This window comes from Xyrauchen texanus, chromosome 22, assembly GCF_025860055.1.
Source record: "Xyrauchen texanus isolate HMW12.3.18 chromosome 22, RBS_HiC_50CHRs, whole genome shotgun sequence".
NCBI classification, from domain to species: domain Eukaryota; kingdom Metazoa; phylum Chordata; class Actinopteri; order Cypriniformes; family Catostomidae; genus Xyrauchen; species Xyrauchen texanus.
This window is the reverse complement of record NC_068297.1, coordinates 3906527-3927056: the sequence shown is the minus strand read 5'-3', so window position 1 is coordinate 3927056 and position 20530 is coordinate 3906527. Positions and strand designations below refer to the sequence as shown.

The 20530-nt window shown below is 38.4% G+C and overlaps 1 protein-coding gene across 1 annotated transcript in view; it reads left to right on the top strand.

Moving 5' to 3' along the window:
• Window positions 1-20530, top strand: part of LOC127662469 (nesprin-1-like) — a 142898-nt gene that overhangs the window by 114885 nt on the left and 7483 nt on the right. The window contains exons 123-142 of the mRNA XM_052153646.1: window positions 2045-2279; window positions 3009-3203; window positions 3595-3720; window positions 6005-6160; window positions 6960-7118; window positions 8761-8927; window positions 9022-9184; window positions 9285-9472; window positions 9866-10016; window positions 10905-11087; window positions 12546-12683; window positions 12769-12960; window positions 14970-15291; window positions 15782-15924; window positions 16381-16507; window positions 16592-16803; window positions 17724-17924; window positions 18156-18284; window positions 18556-18768; window positions 20414-20506. Coding sequence (XP_052009606.1) covers window positions 2045-2279; window positions 3009-3203; window positions 3595-3720; window positions 6005-6160; window positions 6960-7118; window positions 8761-8927; window positions 9022-9184; window positions 9285-9472; window positions 9866-10016; window positions 10905-11087; window positions 12546-12683; window positions 12769-12960; window positions 14970-15291; window positions 15782-15924; window positions 16381-16507; window positions 16592-16803; window positions 17724-17924; window positions 18156-18284; window positions 18556-18768; window positions 20414-20506 — 3493 coding nt within the window. The remainder of the gene's footprint in view (window positions 1-2044; window positions 2280-3008; window positions 3204-3594; window positions 3721-6004; window positions 6161-6959; window positions 7119-8760; window positions 8928-9021; window positions 9185-9284; window positions 9473-9865; window positions 10017-10904; window positions 11088-12545; window positions 12684-12768; window positions 12961-14969; window positions 15292-15781; window positions 15925-16380; window positions 16508-16591; window positions 16804-17723; window positions 17925-18155; window positions 18285-18555; window positions 18769-20413; window positions 20507-20530) is intronic.

Genomic DNA, 20530 nt, shown 5'->3' with positions numbered 1-20530 from the left:
GGGTGAGACCATAATACACCCACAGTGCAGAACACGCACACAAATGAACACACACTCACAAACACACAGACAGGGAGAGAGAGAGAGAGAGAGAGAGAGAGAGAGAGAGAGAGAGAGAGAGAGAGAGAACAAAAACAAAGTCTGAGTTTGACACCTATGTGTAAGCACCTTCCAGACAAAACACTGCATGTTTCTGTTATGGAAACAAAGAAACTGAAATAAACAAATTTACTTTAAGATATTAAATATTGATATTTGAAATAAATTATTGTGAATGAAATGCTTTTTTCTATGTCGTCTTTTTGTAACACCATGGTCAGGATTGACTGTATGCATAATGTGACATTATTACAAAAACTAACACTTCAAATGCTAAACTTTGACAAATAATAGTTTGATAATGTCAAAATATAAACTCTGCAAAAAAAGAAACGTCCTCTCACTTTGTGGTAAAATCAAAAGTAACAGTCAGTATCTGGTGTGACCACCAGCTGCATTAAGTACTGCAGTGCGTCTCCTCCTCATGGACTGCAGCAGATTTGCCAGTTCTTGATGTGAGATGTTACACCACACTTGCACCAAGGCACTTGCAAGTTCCCCGACATTTCTGGGGGGAATGGCCCTAGCCCTCACCCTCTGATCCAACAGGTCCCAGACGTGCTAAATGGGATTGAGATCCAGGCTCTTCGCTGGCCATGGCAGAACACTGACATTCCTGTCTTCCAGGAAATCATGCACAGAACGAGCAGTATGGCTGGTGGCATTGTCATGCTGGAGGGTCATGTCAGGATGAGCCTGAAGGAAGGGTACCATATGAGGGAGGAGGATATCTTCCCTGTAACACACAGCATTGAGATTGACTGCAATGACAACAAGCTCAGTCTGATGATGCTGTGACACACCGCCCAGACCATGAAGGACCCTCCACCTCCAAATTGATCCCACTCCAGAGTACAGGCCTCGGTGTAACGCTCATTCCTTTGACGATAAACATAACTATCACCCATGGTGAGACAAAACCACGACTCGTCAGTGAAGAGCACTTTTTGCCAGTCCTGTCTGGTGCAGCAAAGGTGGGTTTGTGTCCATAGGCGACGTTGTTGCTGGTGATGTCTGGTAAGGACCTGCCTTACAACAGTCCTACAAGCCCTCAGTCCAGCCTCTCTCAGTCTACTGCGGACAGTCTGAGCACTGATGGACGGATTGTGTGTTCCTGGTGTATCTCGGGCAGTTGTTGTTGCCATCCTGTACCTGTCCTGCAGGTATGATATTCGGATGTCCCGATCCTGTGCAGGTGTTGTTACAAGTGGTCTGCCACTGCGAGGAAGATCAGCGGTCCTTCCTGTCTCCCTATAGCACTGTCTTAGACGTCTCACAGTATCGGACATTGTAGTTAATTGCCCTGACCACATCTGCAGTCCTCATGCCTCCATGCAGCATGCCTAAGGCACATTCATGCAGTTGAGCAGGGACCCTGGGCATCTTTCTTTTGTTGTTTTTCAGAGTCAGTAGAAAGGTCTTCTTCTTCTTCTTTTGGCATTTTACGGAAGTTGGCAAACAAATGATAGGTGCATTCCCGCCACCTACTGGACTGGAGTGAATAGAATGGTCTCTTGTGTCCTAAGTTTTTTTAACTGTGACCTTAATTGCCTACGGTCTGTAAGCTGTTAGTGTCTTAAGGACCGTTCCACAGGTGCATGTTCATTAATTGTGTATGGTTCAGGAAGCATGGAAAACATTGTTTAAACCCTTTACAATAAAGATCTGTAAAATTGTTTGGATTTTTACAAAATTATGAGCTGAGTTTATATGTGATAATATCTACATAAGGCAATCAAAGAACTCTGCAGCCATCTAGTGGTTATAATGGTTATCAAATCACTTTTTTTTTTTTTTACCATTTAACCGTTTCAAAAACAAGAGCAAAGAGTAAAGTTGTCGGCCCATATTAAACAGAATATGAGGGTTAAAGCACTAAACAATAATTAATGCATATATTTAAAACATGTTCTGGTCCATAATGTTGTCACTTCTGTATTTCCAGAGATGAGTTTAAGCTGAAGTTGGCTCTTCTCAGTAACCAGTGGCAGGGTGTGGTGAGACGTGCTCAGCAGCGGAGGGGAATCATTGACAGTCTCCTCCGACAGTGGCAGCTCTACAGGGAGATGGGGGAGAAGCTTCGGAAATGGTTGGTGGAAGTGTCCCATCAGGCCGAATCCCTGAAGGCGGGCGCACCTCTACCTCTGCAGCAGGCACGAGCCATGTTGGATGCTGTTCAGGTAATGAGTATGAACTTTCCTGAATGTATAATGTATTGTTACATCAGTTAAGTGATCATTGTGACAAGTGATAACAGCAACGATATCAGCACACAAAAATAAATTCCAGAAAATGCCACATCCATGTCAGTGAACTTCTTCGAGAGCTTATGGAAACATCAAATATCTACTGTTATACTATAAAAAAATGTGTATAACAAAGGCTATGGAATAGCATGCTTTTGTACATTTAGATTTGGCAGACACTTTTATCCAAAGCGACTTACAGAGCCCTTATTACAGGGACAATCCCCCCCGGAGCAACCTGGAGTTAAGTGCCTTGCTCAAGGACACAATGGTGGTGGCTGTGGGGTTCAAACCAGCAACCTTCTGATTAACATTTTACCAGTTATGTGGTTTAGACCACTACACCACCACCACCACTCCATTTTTACTTTTACTATGTGTGCGGTATGTGTACAGTGCACAGTAAGCAAATTTTCTGTCTGTACGTTCAGTCTGCAGTATTCCATGCATACATAATAGCCAACATGCATACTTTGTATTGACAATGATTGACACCACAGACACGATCCAAAAGTGACATATGAAGTTTTCATCATTTTAGACAGATTTAACACATTTTGAAAAAGCTGTCAAACCCACCAAGTGCTTTAAACGGACATGTGAATTGATTCGTTTTAAAGATTGTAATTAGCACCCTCTACTGACTCGCTGTTGTTCTTGCAGCTTCGAGAGAAGGTTCTGCAGAGGCAGCAGGGTAGTTATATCTTGACAGTGGAGGCCGGGAGACAGCTGCTTCTGTCTGCAGACACACATGCTGAAGCGACCCTACAGGAGGAGCTGCTGAACATTCAGGAATGCTGGAGACATGCTAACATCCAACTGGAGGAGCAGAAGAAAGAGCTGGCTGTGCTGCTTAGGGTACAGTCCTGTAAACCACGTAGCTACATGCTGAGATCATGTGTATTCTGTATTACATGAGAGTAGAGTTGGGAAGGTCAATTCATTTTAGCCTGAAGCCATTTAATCAGTTTGATCATTCACTATTATAGATTCATTTATATTGTACATTATATATTTTGAAGGCCTGTTTGAAGTAAATATTCTGTAAAATATTACATGGCATATGTTTCCAACATATCATTAAATTTATGAAGTTACTGCCATGCAAATCTCTCTCTTACAGTCCAGATTGACAAGCGCTTTACAGATCAACTAAATTAAAGGAATTTGCATGAAATTGTAATAGTTCGATGTCAAAATGGTGTTTTTAAACAGAGTGCGCTCTAATGTATTCCAACTGTGTGTTCAGGATTGGGAAAGATGCGAGAAAGGCATTGGAGGATCTCTGGAGAAACTGAGAGCGTTTAAACGTCAACTCTCCCAGTCGCTGCCAGATCGCCACGAGGACCTGCAGTCTGAACAAATGCGCTGCAAGGTACTTGTGTTTATCAGTAGAGGCATCATCATCATTATCATATCGTAATGAATGTGATGGAATATAGCATGGTAGAAAGTCACTTAAGTACTGTGGAGCTAGACCATTCAAAGCTTTGTATGTAGTTAACAGAATTGTAAAATTAATACAAAATTTAACAGGTAGCCAATGTAAAGATGATAAAATTGGGCTAATATGATCATATTCCTTGGTTCTAGTCAGCACTCTGGCAGCTGCATTTTGTACCAATTGAAGTTTATTTATTGAACCTGCAGGACATCCTCCCAGTAATGCATTACAATAATCTAGTCTTGAGGTCATGAACGCATTAATTTTTCAGCATCAGCAACAGAGAGCATGTGTCGCAATTTAGCAATATTTCTTAGGTGGAAGAATGCGGTTCTACAAACATTGGAAATGTTATTTTCAAAGCACAGATCGGTATCTACACCTTAATTCTTCGCTGTAGAAGAGGACGTAACAGTAAACCTCCATCGAGAGTCATATTATATTTTAGCAGCTTATTTGTAGAGGTTTTTGGTCCAATTATTAGTACCTCTGTTTTGTCGGAATTGAGTAGGAGGACATTTCTGGCCATCTGATCTTTGATTTCATTGATACACTTGATAATTTGGAGAATTGTGAAATTTTTGTTGGGTTTAGAAGAAATCTAAAGTTGGGTATCTTCAGCATGACATATTCCATGATTCCTAATAATATCTCCCAGGGGAAGTATGTATAAGGAGAAAAGCAGAGGCCCTAAAACTGACCCCAGTGGCAGTCCAAACTTAACTTTTGTTTGATTTGACGATTCCTCGTTTACTCACAAAGTGGTAGCGGTCTGATAAATAGGACCTAAACCATGCTAATGCAAGTCCACTAATGCCAACATAATTCTCCAGCCTATTCAAGAGAATGTCATGATCTATCGTGTCGAACGCAGCACTAAGATCTAAAAGCACTAGAAGAGAATTGCAGCGGCGATCAGGTGATGAGCAAGTAATTTGTAACTCTGAGGAGTTAATAATATTAACGAGGTTCTGAGATTACTGGGGATACCTCTTTTAAGAGCTTAGTTGGTATTGGATCTAACATACCTGTTGTGGCTTTTAATTTTTTATACTTTGTTTTTTGCTCTTCATGAAAAAATTATGCAAAATTATGAGACGCGGTTTTCTGAGGTGCTATGAAATTTGATTGCATAGTTCCAATTTTATTTCTGATTATTTAAATTGTATCAGTAAAGAAATTAATTAAGTAATTACTATTGTGCTGCGACAGAATAGCTGGTTCAGTCAATGCTTTATTCCTAACCAATTTAGCCACAGTACTGAATAAACATCTAGGATTGTTGTGGTTACTTTCTATGAGTTTGAGTCTGGAGCTACAGACACTATCCTTCCATGCACCATGTCATGTATTTCTGAGTGAAGCTGAATACTTGTCATATGGGACTTCATTTGATCGATCTGGATTTAATTAGTGTTGGTTAAAGGCATAGTTCACCCACAAATTTAAATTCTCTCTTCATTTAGTCACCTCCATGCCATCCCGGATGTTTATGCCTTTCTTTCATCTGCAGAACACAAAGATTTCTTTTTGCTCTCTAGGACCATACAATCCAAGTGAATGGTGACCAGCAACACCTAAAAGTAGCAGAAAAGTGATCCATATGACACCAGTGGTTAAATCCATGTCTTCAGAAGTGATAAGATAGGTGTGGGTGAGAAACAGATCAGTATTTTCCTCCTTTTCAAATCTACGCATTCACATCAGCCACCTATTGGTGGGTGCTGGTGGAGATTTATGATAAAAAGGACTTAAATATTGATCTGTTTCTCACACACACCTCATCATATTGCTACTGAATATATGGATACCACTGAATACCACTGGAGTCATATGGATAACTTTTATGCTTCTTTCATGTGTTGTTTGGACATTCTCAGTTCTCGTCACCATTCACTTGCATTGTATGGACCTACAGAGCTGAGATATTCTTCTAAAAATCTTTCTGCAGAAGATAGAAAGTCATACACATCTGGGATGGCATGAGGGGGAGTAAATGAGCTCATTTTAATTTTTGAGTGAACTATTCCTTTAATATAATTTTTGCCACCCACACAGCTGTAGATACAATAACATAAGTTTACTTATTAATCTAATCATGCACAATCACATTAATCGTACACAGCAACAAAAAATGTATGAACAGTGTCTTTAAAAGAAAGGTTTAATGTTTAAGGAAAAAAACGAAAACTTAATGTTCCTCTGTTCCCTGCAGGATCTGGAGAGCATGTTTGATGGCTGGAAGGAGGATCTGACACACCTGACATTGTTGAGAGAATCTCTGTGCAGCTACATCAGTTCTGAAGACCTGTGTGTGTTACAGGAGCGCATTGAACTTCTACACCGCCAATGGGAGGAGATCTGTCACCAGGTACAGAGGAAATAACCTGTCAGATAAAGGACACAATAACTGAAATATAACCAGTAGAGTTCTAGAATGTCCACCATAAGTTCCAAATGAAAATGTCCTTATTGAGTGACGTCTACTGAGATTTTTCTACCAAAAGGTGATGCGGTTTTACCATTTAATCCTGGATGTTTGGTGCAGGTATTGCTGCCTACCTAAACAGCATGTCCTGAGCATCATATGCATGTTCAAACGTTCAAAAAATGGCCAAAAATGTGGTCTAGGTAGCTCACTGGGTTTTAAAGAACAGCGATAGATTTTTTGTGATTAAATGTAGGGAAAATAGTTTACATTTAAAGTACAGCTGGTAAGTTTTAATTAAATTGCTGCTTTGAAACATTAATGCATCAGGTGTTTGCTGTATGTATTGCTTTAGGATGCTTTCAAGTATTTAGCTAAAACTGAAACTTGAATGCAAAGCAAGAAAAGGGGTTCTTTTTGCACACCATGTCTGTGTCATCAAGTGTGTGAACAAAGACGCCACAAGATCTGAACGTACATTTGCAGTAGACAAATTTAACAGCAGCTACAGTCTATTAGAAAACTCCTCACTCCGAACATGTAAGTCAAATGATAGTCTTGCACTGGAAGTATGATGAACTCTATGGTCTGCTTTTGCCTTTCCTTAAATAAGCAGTACATACATTTAGTGGACAATTTATTATGCAGCTATTTTCACTCTATATACTTTTGTTTAGAAATTCTGTAGTTGAAATGCTTGTTTTTATGCAAAATAACACTAAATGCCTGTGTCTTTGTGCAGTTGTGTCTGCGCAGGCAGAAGGTGAGCGAGAAGCTGAATGAATGGGCGATCTTCAATGACAAATATAAGGAGCTCTGTGAATGGTTGACTCATATGGAAAGCAAAGTATCTCAGAATGGAGACATCAGTATTGAAGAGATGATTGAGAAACTAAGAAAGGTAACAAATCAGATCTTTTCCATTGCTGCAAACTACATTTACTGTAGATTTTAGCACTTCAATATGCAAAATGTCTCTGCTGATAATAATTTGATATGGTTTTGTTTGTTCAATTTCCATGGTAATTATAGTTTTTGACAAAATGTTACACTACTGTTCTAACTGTAAAATCATAAGAAATTAACCTCAGAACTTTAGAAATTCTGATTTTTTTTTCTTCACAATCCTATTTTTTATTTATTTTATTTTTTATTTTTTGACAGTGGTAGCTAAAAATCATAGTTCAGTTATGACAACTAAACACTTAAGTGGGTATGACATATTGATAGGATGTTGGTCTTGGCAGACTAGATCTGCTACGCTGCTGCTGCTGCGGTGCAAGTACAGACACTTCCTACTGTTAGAACTTACATGCTGTGTTAAGCATGTGTACATGCTTCTGATGCTGCTGCACAACTAGAAAAACACAAGACATGCTGCATCAAGCATGTGTGAAATACTGCTGCACAATTAGACATAAATACAACCTCCCTGTAGATCTAGACCAGTGGAGCTGGGGAGGAGGAGGGTTTCAGAGAAAACTGGCACAAGAGTGCTTACAAACTGAGCTAATTTAAAAGGATAGTTCACTCAAAAAATGAAAATTCTCTCATTTACTCACCCTCATGCCATCTCAAATGTGTATGACTTTCTTTCTTCAGCAGAACACAAACGAAGATTTTTAGAAGAATTTCTCAGATCTGTAGGCCCATACAATACGAATGAATGATGATCAGACCTTTGTAGATCCAAAAATCACATAAAGGAAACATAGACGTAATCCATATGACTCCAGTGTTTAAAAGCATATCTTCAGAATCAATATAATAGGTATAGGTGAGAAAAGTCCTTTTTTTACCATAAATCTCCACTTTAACTTTCACTTTCAGATGTGAAAGTGAAACTAAACAGATACCACATGTGACTTTCAGATATAAAAGTAAAAGTGAAAGTGGAGATTTTAAGTAAAAAAAGACTAAATATTGACCATACACATCTGGGATGACAAGAGGGTGAGAAAATTAGCGAAGTTTCATTTTTGGGTGAATTATCCCTTTAAATATTAGGCAAAGAGAGAGTATGCAAGCTGATTGGCTACAACATCAATTGACCTGCATTATCCATTCACACCATGTGACCTGATTGGCTTGACATATCACATGTGAGCAAGCTGATTGGCTAACAGATAAGAAGTTCAAAGAATCAGATTGCGCCATTCAGAGTTTCATGTCTGAACATTTTTATTGTAAAAAAAACACCTGTAAAACTGTGGTAGTTTGGTATAAACTATAATTACCATGGTCATTTCTGTAAGACATGTTTTCTAACAGGGTCCGCACAGTCGTGGAAAACTGGGAAACATGTTTATCATGAAAAAAACTCATTGGCTAGAAATTGCTTGTAAATGAACAGAGAAGTCATGGAAATCCACTGGTCGAAAGATATGGGAACCATGTTGCAACGTCATTCCAGAAAAATTTCTTTATATTCAGGATTTAGCTTAATCTGGCTCATTGTTAATAACTATGAGAATGTTTGTCTTGGTCCTTGTTTCACCACAGCCCTGTCTCTCTCTTTCTCTGTCTGGCTGTCTGTCTCTCAGGACTATCAGGAGGAGGTGGCAATGGTTCAGAAGAATAAACATGAGCTTCAGGAGTTGGGGGAGCGTTTAGCCCGGGCCAGTCTCGAGAGCAAAGCTTCTGACATACAAAAAAAACTCAGCAAGATCAATGAACGCTGGCAGCACCTGCTTGACCTCATAGGAGCCAGGTAACACACACTGTAGCTGCTGGGCGTAGTTTGCTGTAAGGCTCGGTTAAGAAATGCTCATGACTAATCACTATTTCCTAATTATTAAAATCAGGGTGAAGAAGCTTCGGGAGACACTGGTGGCCGTACAGCAGCTGGATAAGAACTTGAGCAGTCTGCGCTCCTGGCTCGCACACATCGAGACCGAACTGTCCCGCCCCATCGTCTACGGCACCTGCGACTTCCAAGAGATCCAGAGTAAACTGGACATGCAACAGGTACACAATACACACGCTAACACACGTACACAGGGTCATACAGAAATAAATATCAAGTCTGTTTAGTTCAGATAAGTTATGAGATTTGCTTTGTGTTCAGGAGATGCAGAGAGACATGGAGAAGCACAGCACAGACGTGGCATCCGTGCTGAATCTGTGTGAAGTTCTCTTGCATGACAGTGATGCCTGCGCTACAGACGCTGAGTGTGACTCTATCCAGCAGGCCACACGAAATGTGGACCGCCGCTGGAGGTCCATCTGTGCCATGTCCATGGAGAGGAGACACAAGTATGCCACTCATACAGATCTTTTGGCTTTGTGCATACTTCAAAAAGTAAAATGAGTAGTATGGCATTGTGAACATACCCTTATTCACTATTCATTTAGCTCTAAATGGGGTTGGTGGTGTAATGGTTAACAGTCTGGGCTGATAATCCAAACATTGTAGGTTCAAGCCCCTAAAGGGGTAATTTATGAGCTAACATCATACTGATCTTGAGCAAGACATTTAACCGCAGGTATTGTATTTCATGGGGGCTGACCCATAATTAGACAATTTGGAGGAAAGCTCTTGTTAAATTGCAACCTAGTTTCTTTTAAATGTTTAAATTCTACTTGTATATAAAATAGCTTTAGGGAGTATTAAAAAGAGATTTCATTTTTATTTTGCTAACATAACAGAATTGAGGAGACATGGCGGCTTTGGCAGACGTTTCTCGATGATTTCTCGCGCTTTGAGGAGTGGCTAACTATGTCGGAGAAGACCGCCGCTCTGCCAAACTCCTCTGGTGTCATTTATACTGTTGCCAAAGAGGAACTGAAGAAGTTTGAGGTGATGTGTGTGTGTGTGATGTGTTGGATTTTGGTAACATTTACAATAAGGTTTCATTCGTTACCAAAAGTTAATGTAATGAACTAGACTAAGTAAAAATGAACAATGCTGTCACAGCATTTATTGATCTTGGTAAATATTCATTTTTACATATACTGTACTTATAATACCTATATAAAAATGTACATTAAATGTAGTATATGTTAACATAATGCCTTATGAACTAACATGAATGAACAATGAGCATTAACCAAGATTAGTGTTGTAAAAAATGATTGTTCATCATTGTTCATGTAGTTAATGATACATAATGCATTATGCATCATGTATACTATGCATCTGGATACTGATCACCCTTTTGGGGAATATATTGCTATATCAACAAGCTGACGATGTTATCCCGATTGTTACACACTACTAACCAAATGAATAAATAAATGGACATAAAATCATTAAAATGTTACATTTGCTTTGAAATTATGTAATTATGTGAGAATAAATGCAAACCTCCTCCGGTTTGCATTGGTTTTGTTTTAGGGTTTATTATGTAACTAATGACCATCTGACTTGGGATATGAAACATTGATTTGGGGTGAAATTAATTGATTAGCTTAATTGTATAGATCGCACAGTGATCCGAGAAGTAGGAATGATGACTCACAATACCTGCATAATCAGTCTGATATGTCTTAATCCCTGGATATGCGGTTGTTACTGTTAGAAATATCAGACCACTAGATGGCACCATTGGCCAATCAGAATCGAGTATTCCAGAGACCTGTGAAAAAAATAATGTTAGCTAATAGAACCGTATTGTAAAATGTTACAGATTTATTTTAGAGAATGTTCCTATTTCTGTTATTAATACAGTATACTCTGTATTTATAGACTTTCCAGTGTCAGATGCATGAAAGTTTGACTCACCTGCAGTTGATCAATAAACAGTATCAGCGGTTGGCACGTGAGAATCGCACTGATGCGGCCTGTTGTCTGCGGGAGATGGCACACAATGCCAACCAGCGCTGGGATAATCTACAGAGACGAGTGGCATCCATTCTTCGCAGACTCAAGGTACAGAGCACTTGTGTGTGTAAAGAATAATCTATTTTAAAATGTACTTTCATTTATGTCCTGTACAACTAAAGAAAATTCCATCCTGGACTTATCTTTGCATATCAAAATAAGATCAAATCAAATGTTATCAAATGCACATCATTACAGCATCCAGCGCTAATTCCTAGAAACAACATTTTATTTCTTGGAGCTCAAAATATGGAAATCGCCAAATTAAAAGTTACTTCTAAACAGAACAGTGAAAAAGAGATTAATTTAAAGAGAAATGCATACAAATGCATAGTAGGTGTGTGTGTGTGCGCAGTATGTATATACTGTGTGTGTGTGTGTACAGTATGTATATACTGTGTGTGTGTGTGTGTGTGTGTGTACAGTATTTATATACTGTTTGTGTATGTACAGTATGTATATTTTGTGTGTGTGTGTATGTACAGTATATACTGTGTGTGTGTGTGTGTGTATATATATATATATATATATATATATATATATATACACACACAGATCAGCCACAACATTAAAACCACCTGTCTAATATTGTGTAGGGTTCCTCTCGTGCCGCCAAAACAGCGCCAACCTGCATCTCAGAATAGCAGAGATGCTATTCTTCTCATCACAATTGTGCAGAGTGGTTATCTGAGTTACTGTAGACTTTGTCAGTTCAAACCAGTCTGGCCATTCTCTGTTGACCTCTCTCATCAACAAGATATTTCTGTCCGCAGAACTGTCGCTCACTGGATGTTTTTTGTTTTTCACACCATTGGAGTAAATTCTAGAGACTGTTGTGTGTGAAAATCCCAGAAATATTCAAACCAGCCCATCTGGCACCAACAATCACTCATGTGATTATCTAATCAGCCAATTGTGTGGCAGCAGTGCATAAAATCATGCAGATACGGATCAGGAGCTTGAGTTAATGTTCACGTTATCCATCAGAATGGGTAAAAAATTTGATCTCAGTGATTTGGACTGTGGCATGATTGTTGGTGTCAGATGGGCTGGTTTGAGTATTTCTGGGATTTTCACACACAACAGTCTCTAGAATTTACTCCAATGGTGTGAAAAATATCCAGTGAGCGGCGGTTCTGCGGATGGAAACGCCTTGTTGATGAGAGAGGTCAACAGAGAAAAGTCTTCACTGCTAAATTACTGCTAAACTTTCCTAAATATTATTTATATGATTATATTATTAGTTAAATTATCATTTAACATTTCAATCTGAATATAAATAAAAATATTATAATTTATACAATATAAAATTTTGTTATTTTGTTAAAATATACAGTAAGTTTTATATAATAATGGTACATTGTTTTGTTAATATTTATATAAATAATAAATATAATATATATTAGCTGTATTTTTAATCATTTAAATTAACCATTCAGTTCCAGATGTTACTTGGAATCATTTATTAGATATTGTAAAGTTTATTTGATTGTTTTTCCTCTGCAGCACTTTATAGGTCAGCGTGAGGTGTTTGAGACAGCGCGGGACGGTATTCTGGTGTGGTTGAATGAGATGGACCTGCAGTTAACAAATATTGAGCATTTCTTAGTATGTGACGTTCAGGCCAAGATCAAACAGCTGAAGGTGCGTCTCTGATACTTCACTGAACAGAATGTGCTCTCCGTGTCTCATGGGTCATTCTCTAATGGCATTGTTTATCTGTGTGCAGATGTTTCAGAAGGAAATCTCTCTGAACACAGCCAAGATTGACCACATATTCCAGCAGGGTAAAGCTCTGCTAGAGAAGACTGAGCCGACAGATGCAGCTGTGATTGAGGAAGAGCTGGAAGAACTAAAGCGGCACTTCCAGGAAGTGTTTGGACGGGTGGAGCGATACTACAAGAAGCTCTTACGATTACCTGTATGATTTAAGACATCACATACCTTCTCTGCTTTAAATAGTTTTCATTTCATAAACCTTTAGGGATGAAATAGGATGGTTAACTAGTCGTGGTGTAACGGTTCACTCATCTCACGATTTGGTTCAGTTCACAATACTGAGCTCACGGTTCGGGTCAGTTTGCGATTCTTTAAACTATGCCTAAATCAAGAAAAGTTAAGATTGAAAGTATTTATTATTATTATTATTATTACTTTAAAGACAGATGAAAAACATTTCAAATGTATTTATTTAGTTATAATACATATTCAGCAATATGGCACTATCATTAAACCTCTGAAAACTCTGTCTCGCACATCAGACGGATATAAGGGGGCGTATTACAGAAAGATCCCAAATTTAGAATCTTATCTGTTTGGTAGCCATGGCAATTCCAGTTAGGATCTCATTTAGGACAAAAGATATTAAATAATACAATTTCCTAAATGCATTATCCTGTCTTAACTGCGGTTAGGATTGACATCTGTAATATGAATTTGGGAAAAATCCTAATTTAACTGATCTGGGCCTCATTTCCCAAAAGCATCATAACTTAAGTAGTACTTGAAAAGCTCATAGATTAATGAGTGTTCTGGAGTAATCGTACAGCGCTAAGAGCCTCGTAAGGACACAGACTTATGCTGACACCTGCAGGACAAACGCAAAATTACACCTGATACAATTTAAACACCTATAGCTTCAACTTATGCTCATTTAATATCAGTATTCATACGTTTTGTTGTATTTATTGTAGTTTACTTTCATTTATGTACTATACAACTAGAACTAGTATATACATAATGTACACACACACACACAGCAATTTTTTAAACAATTATATTATTATATCTGATAAACAAAGCCGTGATTGTGTAAAAGAAATATTTCTTTCTGCACAAAACGATTGCAAAACAAAATGCAATTATGTGGTGAATTAAGTTGTACATTTTTAAATATTTCCAGCGAGGTAAAATACAAACGTTTTTAAAGTTACACAACAAATATAATGAAGTTGCAATGACAAGCAACTTCATTATATTTGTGTATTAAAAAACAAACAAACAAAAACCACCCAATCTCCACGATGTGTATCGTCACATTTTTAAAACGTGATTTATCATGCCATGATACACCATTACACCACTAATAACTTGTTTATGTCGATTTTGTGTTATTTTTTTGTAAACAATTTTCTTTTAGATTTTTTTTCATAGTATTTAAAGCTTTATTTTTAGTGATGTTTTGAGTAAACTAGTTCAACTAGATTTTTCTCTTAGTTTTTATTGCTTAAAAAACATCAATGCAAATAATAAACTAGTTTATCTAGATTTTTTTCTTACTTTTTGTAACTTTTTTATTTTCAGGAGTAGTTTTTAGCAAACTTATTTATCTAGGGTTTTTTCATTGTTTTTGTAGCTTTATTATTTTTTGTGACCATTTGTAGCAAACTTGTTAATCTACATTTATTTCTTACTTTTTATATCTGTATTCATATCTTATTTTTAGTGACTTTTTATAAACTAGTTTATCTAGATGATTTTTCTTAGTTTTTATCATGTGTAATGACTGCTTTAAAGGTAATCAATTCAGAGACCCAGGATTTTGCATGCCAACAGACCACTAAAAATATTAGTTAGAAAACCAAATATCTACAGTAAATCTACAAAAGACTTCACAACCTCGACCTAAACAAATCAATGCCACTAACATATTGGCAGCACATGAAACCTTCCCTGAGAGGTCACGTCTCTAAATTGATTTCCATTAAAGCACTGTGGTTTGAAAATATATTTAGTCTATTTAGCTGTAAATTATCCATCTATATTGAATGGCTGCACATAGCATCTATTTAACTACAAGACACTTGTCTGATTTATATCTGGTGGACATGAGTCTAAACTAGTCTAACTATGCAGCACTTTAAGTCTTAAGATACTGAACAAGACATGTGCCTTTACGGAAATAACTAGAATACAGAATACTTTTCCCAGCTCACAGATGCTGAACATGAAGTTTCGTATTCGGACTGTGAGTTTGATCTGGATGAGACCAGTTTTCCATGGAGCGAACGTCTGGCTGATGGTCTGCTGTCCCCTCTGCCCTCCTCCAGTCAGTCTGCATCACTCGCCGCTCCTCTACGGACCGAGCGCTCGGGCCATGACACTCCGGCCAGCGTGGACTCCATCCCTCTGGAGTGGGATCATGACTACGACCTAAGTCGAGGTCTGGAGACTGCCAGCAGAGCCCTGTCTTCTGAACCAGGACATCAAGGAGAAGATGGATACCTGCAAGGATCTGCATCAGCTCTCTCAGGTTAGTCTGCACTCTTGAGTAACATGGAATTATATAACTGACTAAAATAACAGCTAAGAAAGAATTAGTGTGAGCCAAACTAACAAATGGTACTTAGACATCACTAGGAGGTTAAACCTGAAGAAATCATACTAGAAAATTGTCCATTTTTTGACCATGAAGCCACAGCCAGCAACATTATTATAGCTTTACAGCTGAATGTATGTGGATATACAGTATGTACAGTATATGCGTCTTTGCAGATGTAGTGATTCTATAGAGTCCTGAAGCGTATCTAAAACTTACAGAGCAAACACTGAAGTCCAGCGCTGGTAGGCAACAGAAGAAATCCGCAGAAATCTGTTAGTCTGTTGCCTGATGTTTTGATCTTTAGTTTCTCCTTACAATCCGACTCATAGAGCACAGCGCGACCATCTGCTGGTTTTTCCTAACCTTTCTCTTTTGATTTGTGTTGCTTCACACAGTTGTTGGTTGTGTTGGTTGTGTACAGGTGATGCCAGCTCACTGGAGACTCATAAAAGACAGCTGGATAAAGCTTTGAACACCAGCTGCTTCCATCTGCAGCAGACAGAGAACATCATACACAGCCGAACCCCCACCGGCCCTGAACTGGACGCCACATATATGGGATACGTGAGTGATAATCATACAGGACTGTAAATTAATGGTCAACCAAAGTGGGTACTTCAATGGCTGATGCCGATATATATAGACATTTTTAAGTTTAACTTAAGTGTCCAAAAACTACATACTGTATATAGTTATATAGTTTACCCCAAGTGTGGGGTAAAAGTCTCCCTCACCACCTTCTCTAAAAATCTGAATTTTAATCAAAACAACCTTCCGCTATTATTTCATTTCACACAAATGATGTTGCCCCATCAATATTTAATACAAATAAATCCATTTGTTTGACCTTGATATATTTTGCGACCAGAAAAAAGCTTAATTTCCTAAAGGGGTGCCTTGGGTGCCAGGGGTGCGTTGTACCCAAATGTGTATTCCATCATTTTCAGGTTGTCTTCACAGACCTGCTGGTAGTATGTGAAGAATAATACTAATTTATATTTTGCATTTTTATTCTCTAAGATGCGTCTGCTCGAAGAGTGTCGTGGCAGTATAGACGCGGTAAAGCGAGTGGGATTTGAGCTGAAAGATGAGGAGGACAAGATATCTGGTTTCGTCGACCCCAACAGCTCAGAGTCCCAGACATCGGGTACGAAGTCTTACGACCGTAACTACACTGTCACAAATCAAAAATATTTTGCTATTTCTCAATGTTGTCACTGGTGTCATGCAGGTGTGATAGAGCGCTGGGAGCTGCTGCAGGCTCACGCTGTCAGTAAAGAGCTGCGCATGAAGCAAAACCTACAGCAGTGGCAGCAGTTTAACTCGGATCTGAACAGCATCTGCAGCTGGCTGGACCAGACTGAAGAAGAACTGGAGCAGCAGCGAGGACTGGACCTCAGCACCGACATACAGACCATCGAGCAACGAATTAAGAAACTAAAGGTCAAAAATGAGAACTAATGATGTCCGATTGGTGTATTAATCACTCTTTTGGAAATGTTTTTTTTTTAAAGAATATCTTCAACCCATTCTTGAAAGAAATTTGTAAGTGAAACTATAGATGTGAGTGACACACCTACAGTATAAATTGTAGAAGTGTAATTATAGTATAAACAACACAACATTTGATCTGTGTAACTAATCTACAACTAGAGGTCAACCAATAGTGGATTTGCCGATAATGACTACTAAGGTGGTGGAACAAATCTGATAATCGATATTAAATGGCCGATAGTTTTTAAAACCGATTTATAGAAGGTTTAAAAAAAAATGTGCCTTTACTTACTATGACAGGCACAGACATAGAGGCTACATGATATGTCAACTAATGATTAAAAGAATGACATCCCAGATGCAGTTTATTCCACAACCTACTTCCCAATAATAACCAGAACAATATGAAGATTTGGTGATAACATGGTGCATAACTTAAGCATAAACAAGCCTGAAATACACGTAATTATTTCGGGACTCTTATTTTGAAATGTAGTATTTACAAAATGAAGCTTTTTATACACTATATATATATTTATACTCTGTATATTCCAGATTGTGTGTGTGTGTGTGTGTGTGTGTGTGTGTGTGTGTGTGTACATACACACTATATTTCACAGAATCATTTTTATTTTCACAAGATATGAAGTTGGTGATGCAATGAAAAAGATCAGCAACTATTTAGTTGATTTATATTTATACAGTAAATGTTCATTACCAAAAGTGTAACTCACGTAACTCATGTTTGTTTATTGTCCAGTTTGTTAGGTACTGTATTTCCATTTGTTTAATAGGTTGACTTGTTCACTACTTCATTACTTTACGTTTTGCATTGAGTCTCTTTTCTGTGCACGTGTAACCCTGTTTAGGAGCTGCAGAAGGCTCTGGATAAGCATAAGGCCATCGTGCTGTCCATAAACCTGTGCAGCGGTGAGTTTGTTCAGTCGGACAGCGAGGAGGCACGAGACCTGCAGCGACGACTGAAGGAGATGAACAATCGCTGGGAACATCTGAACAGCTCTCTGGATGAGTGGAGAAGTGCTCTACAGGAAGCTCTGATGCAGTGCCAGGCAAGACGCACCATAACATTCAGTGTTCAAACGGATTAGGGAGGTTGCTATATGTAATATGAATAAGGGTTGGGAGATCTTCTATGGAAAGTAAGTCTTTCACTTTTACTTAAAAAGTCTTGTCGTCTTTTTGACTTTCTCTTTAATAAAAGAGGCAAAAGCTGCTACAAACAAATCACTTATGATGTCAAAGGTGGCATCTGATGGCATTCTTGTTTTTCCTAATATCAGGACTTCCATGAGATGAGTCATGGTCTCCTTCTGTGGCTGGAGAATATTGACCGGAGAAGAAATGAGATCATCCCTATTGACCTCACTCAGGACAGCGATACCTTACAGGAGCATCACAAAACACTTTTGGTAAACCACTTCTCTTATTCTTTTTAGCTTAATAATGCAGTCCATGCCACTTGTGTGACACATTCCGAGTCAGAAGGCATGCAAATAATCCTGACGTCACGAGAGAAGCTTGTTCACATTGGCACGCATGCTCTTGCAAGAACTTTAGTTGCTTTTAGCACTAAATGCAATAGTTTAAAACAATATGAAGGTTAGAGAATTTTCAGTTTTGGGGTAACTATCCCTTTTAAACACTGTTTGATCATCATGTTTGTCTTTTCCATCTCAACAGCAAATCCGTCTGGAGTTGCTGGACTCCCAGTTGAAGGTGGCGTCCCTGCAGGACATGTCCCTACAGCTGCTGGTCCACTCAGAGGGCAGTGACTGTCTGAAAGCCAAAGAGAAGGTGCATGTCATCGGGAACCGTCTCAAACTACTGCTGAAGGAGGTAAATCGAGACATTAGAGAGTTGCAGAAGACCCTGGACATCACCAGCAGTCAACAGGTTTGTTATAGGCTGCCAGCAACACAGCAGAACAGTCTTGACGTGTTTTTAGTTCTGTGATCGGCTAATTGAAGGAGCGTTCACGCATGATGCATTTAAAAACAGCTATAAGTAGCACAGCTGTGGTGTATTACACACCTGAGATTCTCAGTTAAAATGTTGATGTATCGTTGTCGTACAATTCAGGAAAGCAGTACAATAAAAGCCTCCTACCGTAAATACACTCGAGATGCTTGTCCCACCCCCATCATCTTCTGATTGGGCCATTGTTTCAAATTGTACATGGGTTATTTACCATTAAGGTTGTCCGAGGTGATTCAAATTGAGATTTAAAAAACTTTTTATCTCGTTTTAAGGAATAGTTCACCCCGAAATGTTTATCTTATTATTTTAGTCTATTACTCTCTTAATCTTTTACTCACCGTTATTTCATCTCAAACTTGTGACTTTATTTGTTCTGCGGAACACAAAGATATTTAATGGAGGTGTTTCTGTTTGTCCATACAATGCAAGTGAATGGTGACCAAAATCTCAAGCTCCAATAAAGGGCATTAAGGCAACATAAAGGTAATCCATAAGACTCCAGTGGTTTAATCCATGTCTTCTGAAGGGATCCAATCGGTTTTGGGTGGGAACAGACCAAAATATATCTCCTTTTTCATTTTTGACATTTTTGAATTTTAGAGATAAAATATAAAGATTACTTTGAACTCCGTAATTGAAAACATGTTCATCATAAAAGAGAAGTATACAAGTAATTGTCAAGTTTTTATTTATTTATTAAAAACTTGATAGACCCAGACGAAAAAAAGGGCGTCTCGCTATTGACCTACATTTTATGTGCTACACTGCGTACAAATTTGAACTATTTTTCATTTGACACGTCAAGAGCCAATGATATCTGTCTGCTCCATGTATACATATTCCAATTATTCAAGAATAGTTCTAATGGAAACCAAAATGTATCCTTTATGAACACCCCCCAGAAACACTGATTCAAACAGAATAAAATCATTAAAATTCATGCAATGCATCTAGAAGCTGAAGGAATATTTTCAGCCCTAAACTTGTGCTTGAAACATACTCTACCTAAGTACGTGTACGCAGACATGTTGAGCTACGCAAGATCGATTTCGCGTTTTGTTGCATTCTAAAATGTGTCAGCCTGCGATTCGAAACACAAGCTGCATGCAGGTGCATGTTGCATTATCAACAATGCCTCAAGGGGCGCTATAGTCAACATCGTCTAAACTGTCTACTACTATGGTACGTCAGTCATCTACTGTCATGGTGGAGCAACAGTTTAAAAATAATATTACTGAGCAAGAAAGTAAAAGTTGATGTATTTGTCGCAACTGGCCTGAAAAATAACACATACAGTTTTGTGGCACAATCTTTTCAAGGTAACTCTATCACCCCCTTGATTACAGAAGTTTGTTAACAAAAACAGTAATGCAAGAAAACATGTTAAGCAAGCATGTTCAACCGGACCATGAAGTGGCAACGCATCAGACAAGCACTTGCAATTTGCATATGCGTACTTGTGTAAACTAAAGTATGTTTGTGGCCTAAATCTTGGTGTATCCATTTTATGTTTCTCTCCCTCATACTCTCTCTTTCTCCAACACCAACACAAACTCTTCAGGATCTGTCATCTGGGTCATCTGCTGATGAGTTGGATACGTCTAGTTCATTGAGCCCTGTGTCTGGACGCAGCACTCCCAGTCGCCAGCGATCGGTAACATGTTATACTCATGTTCTG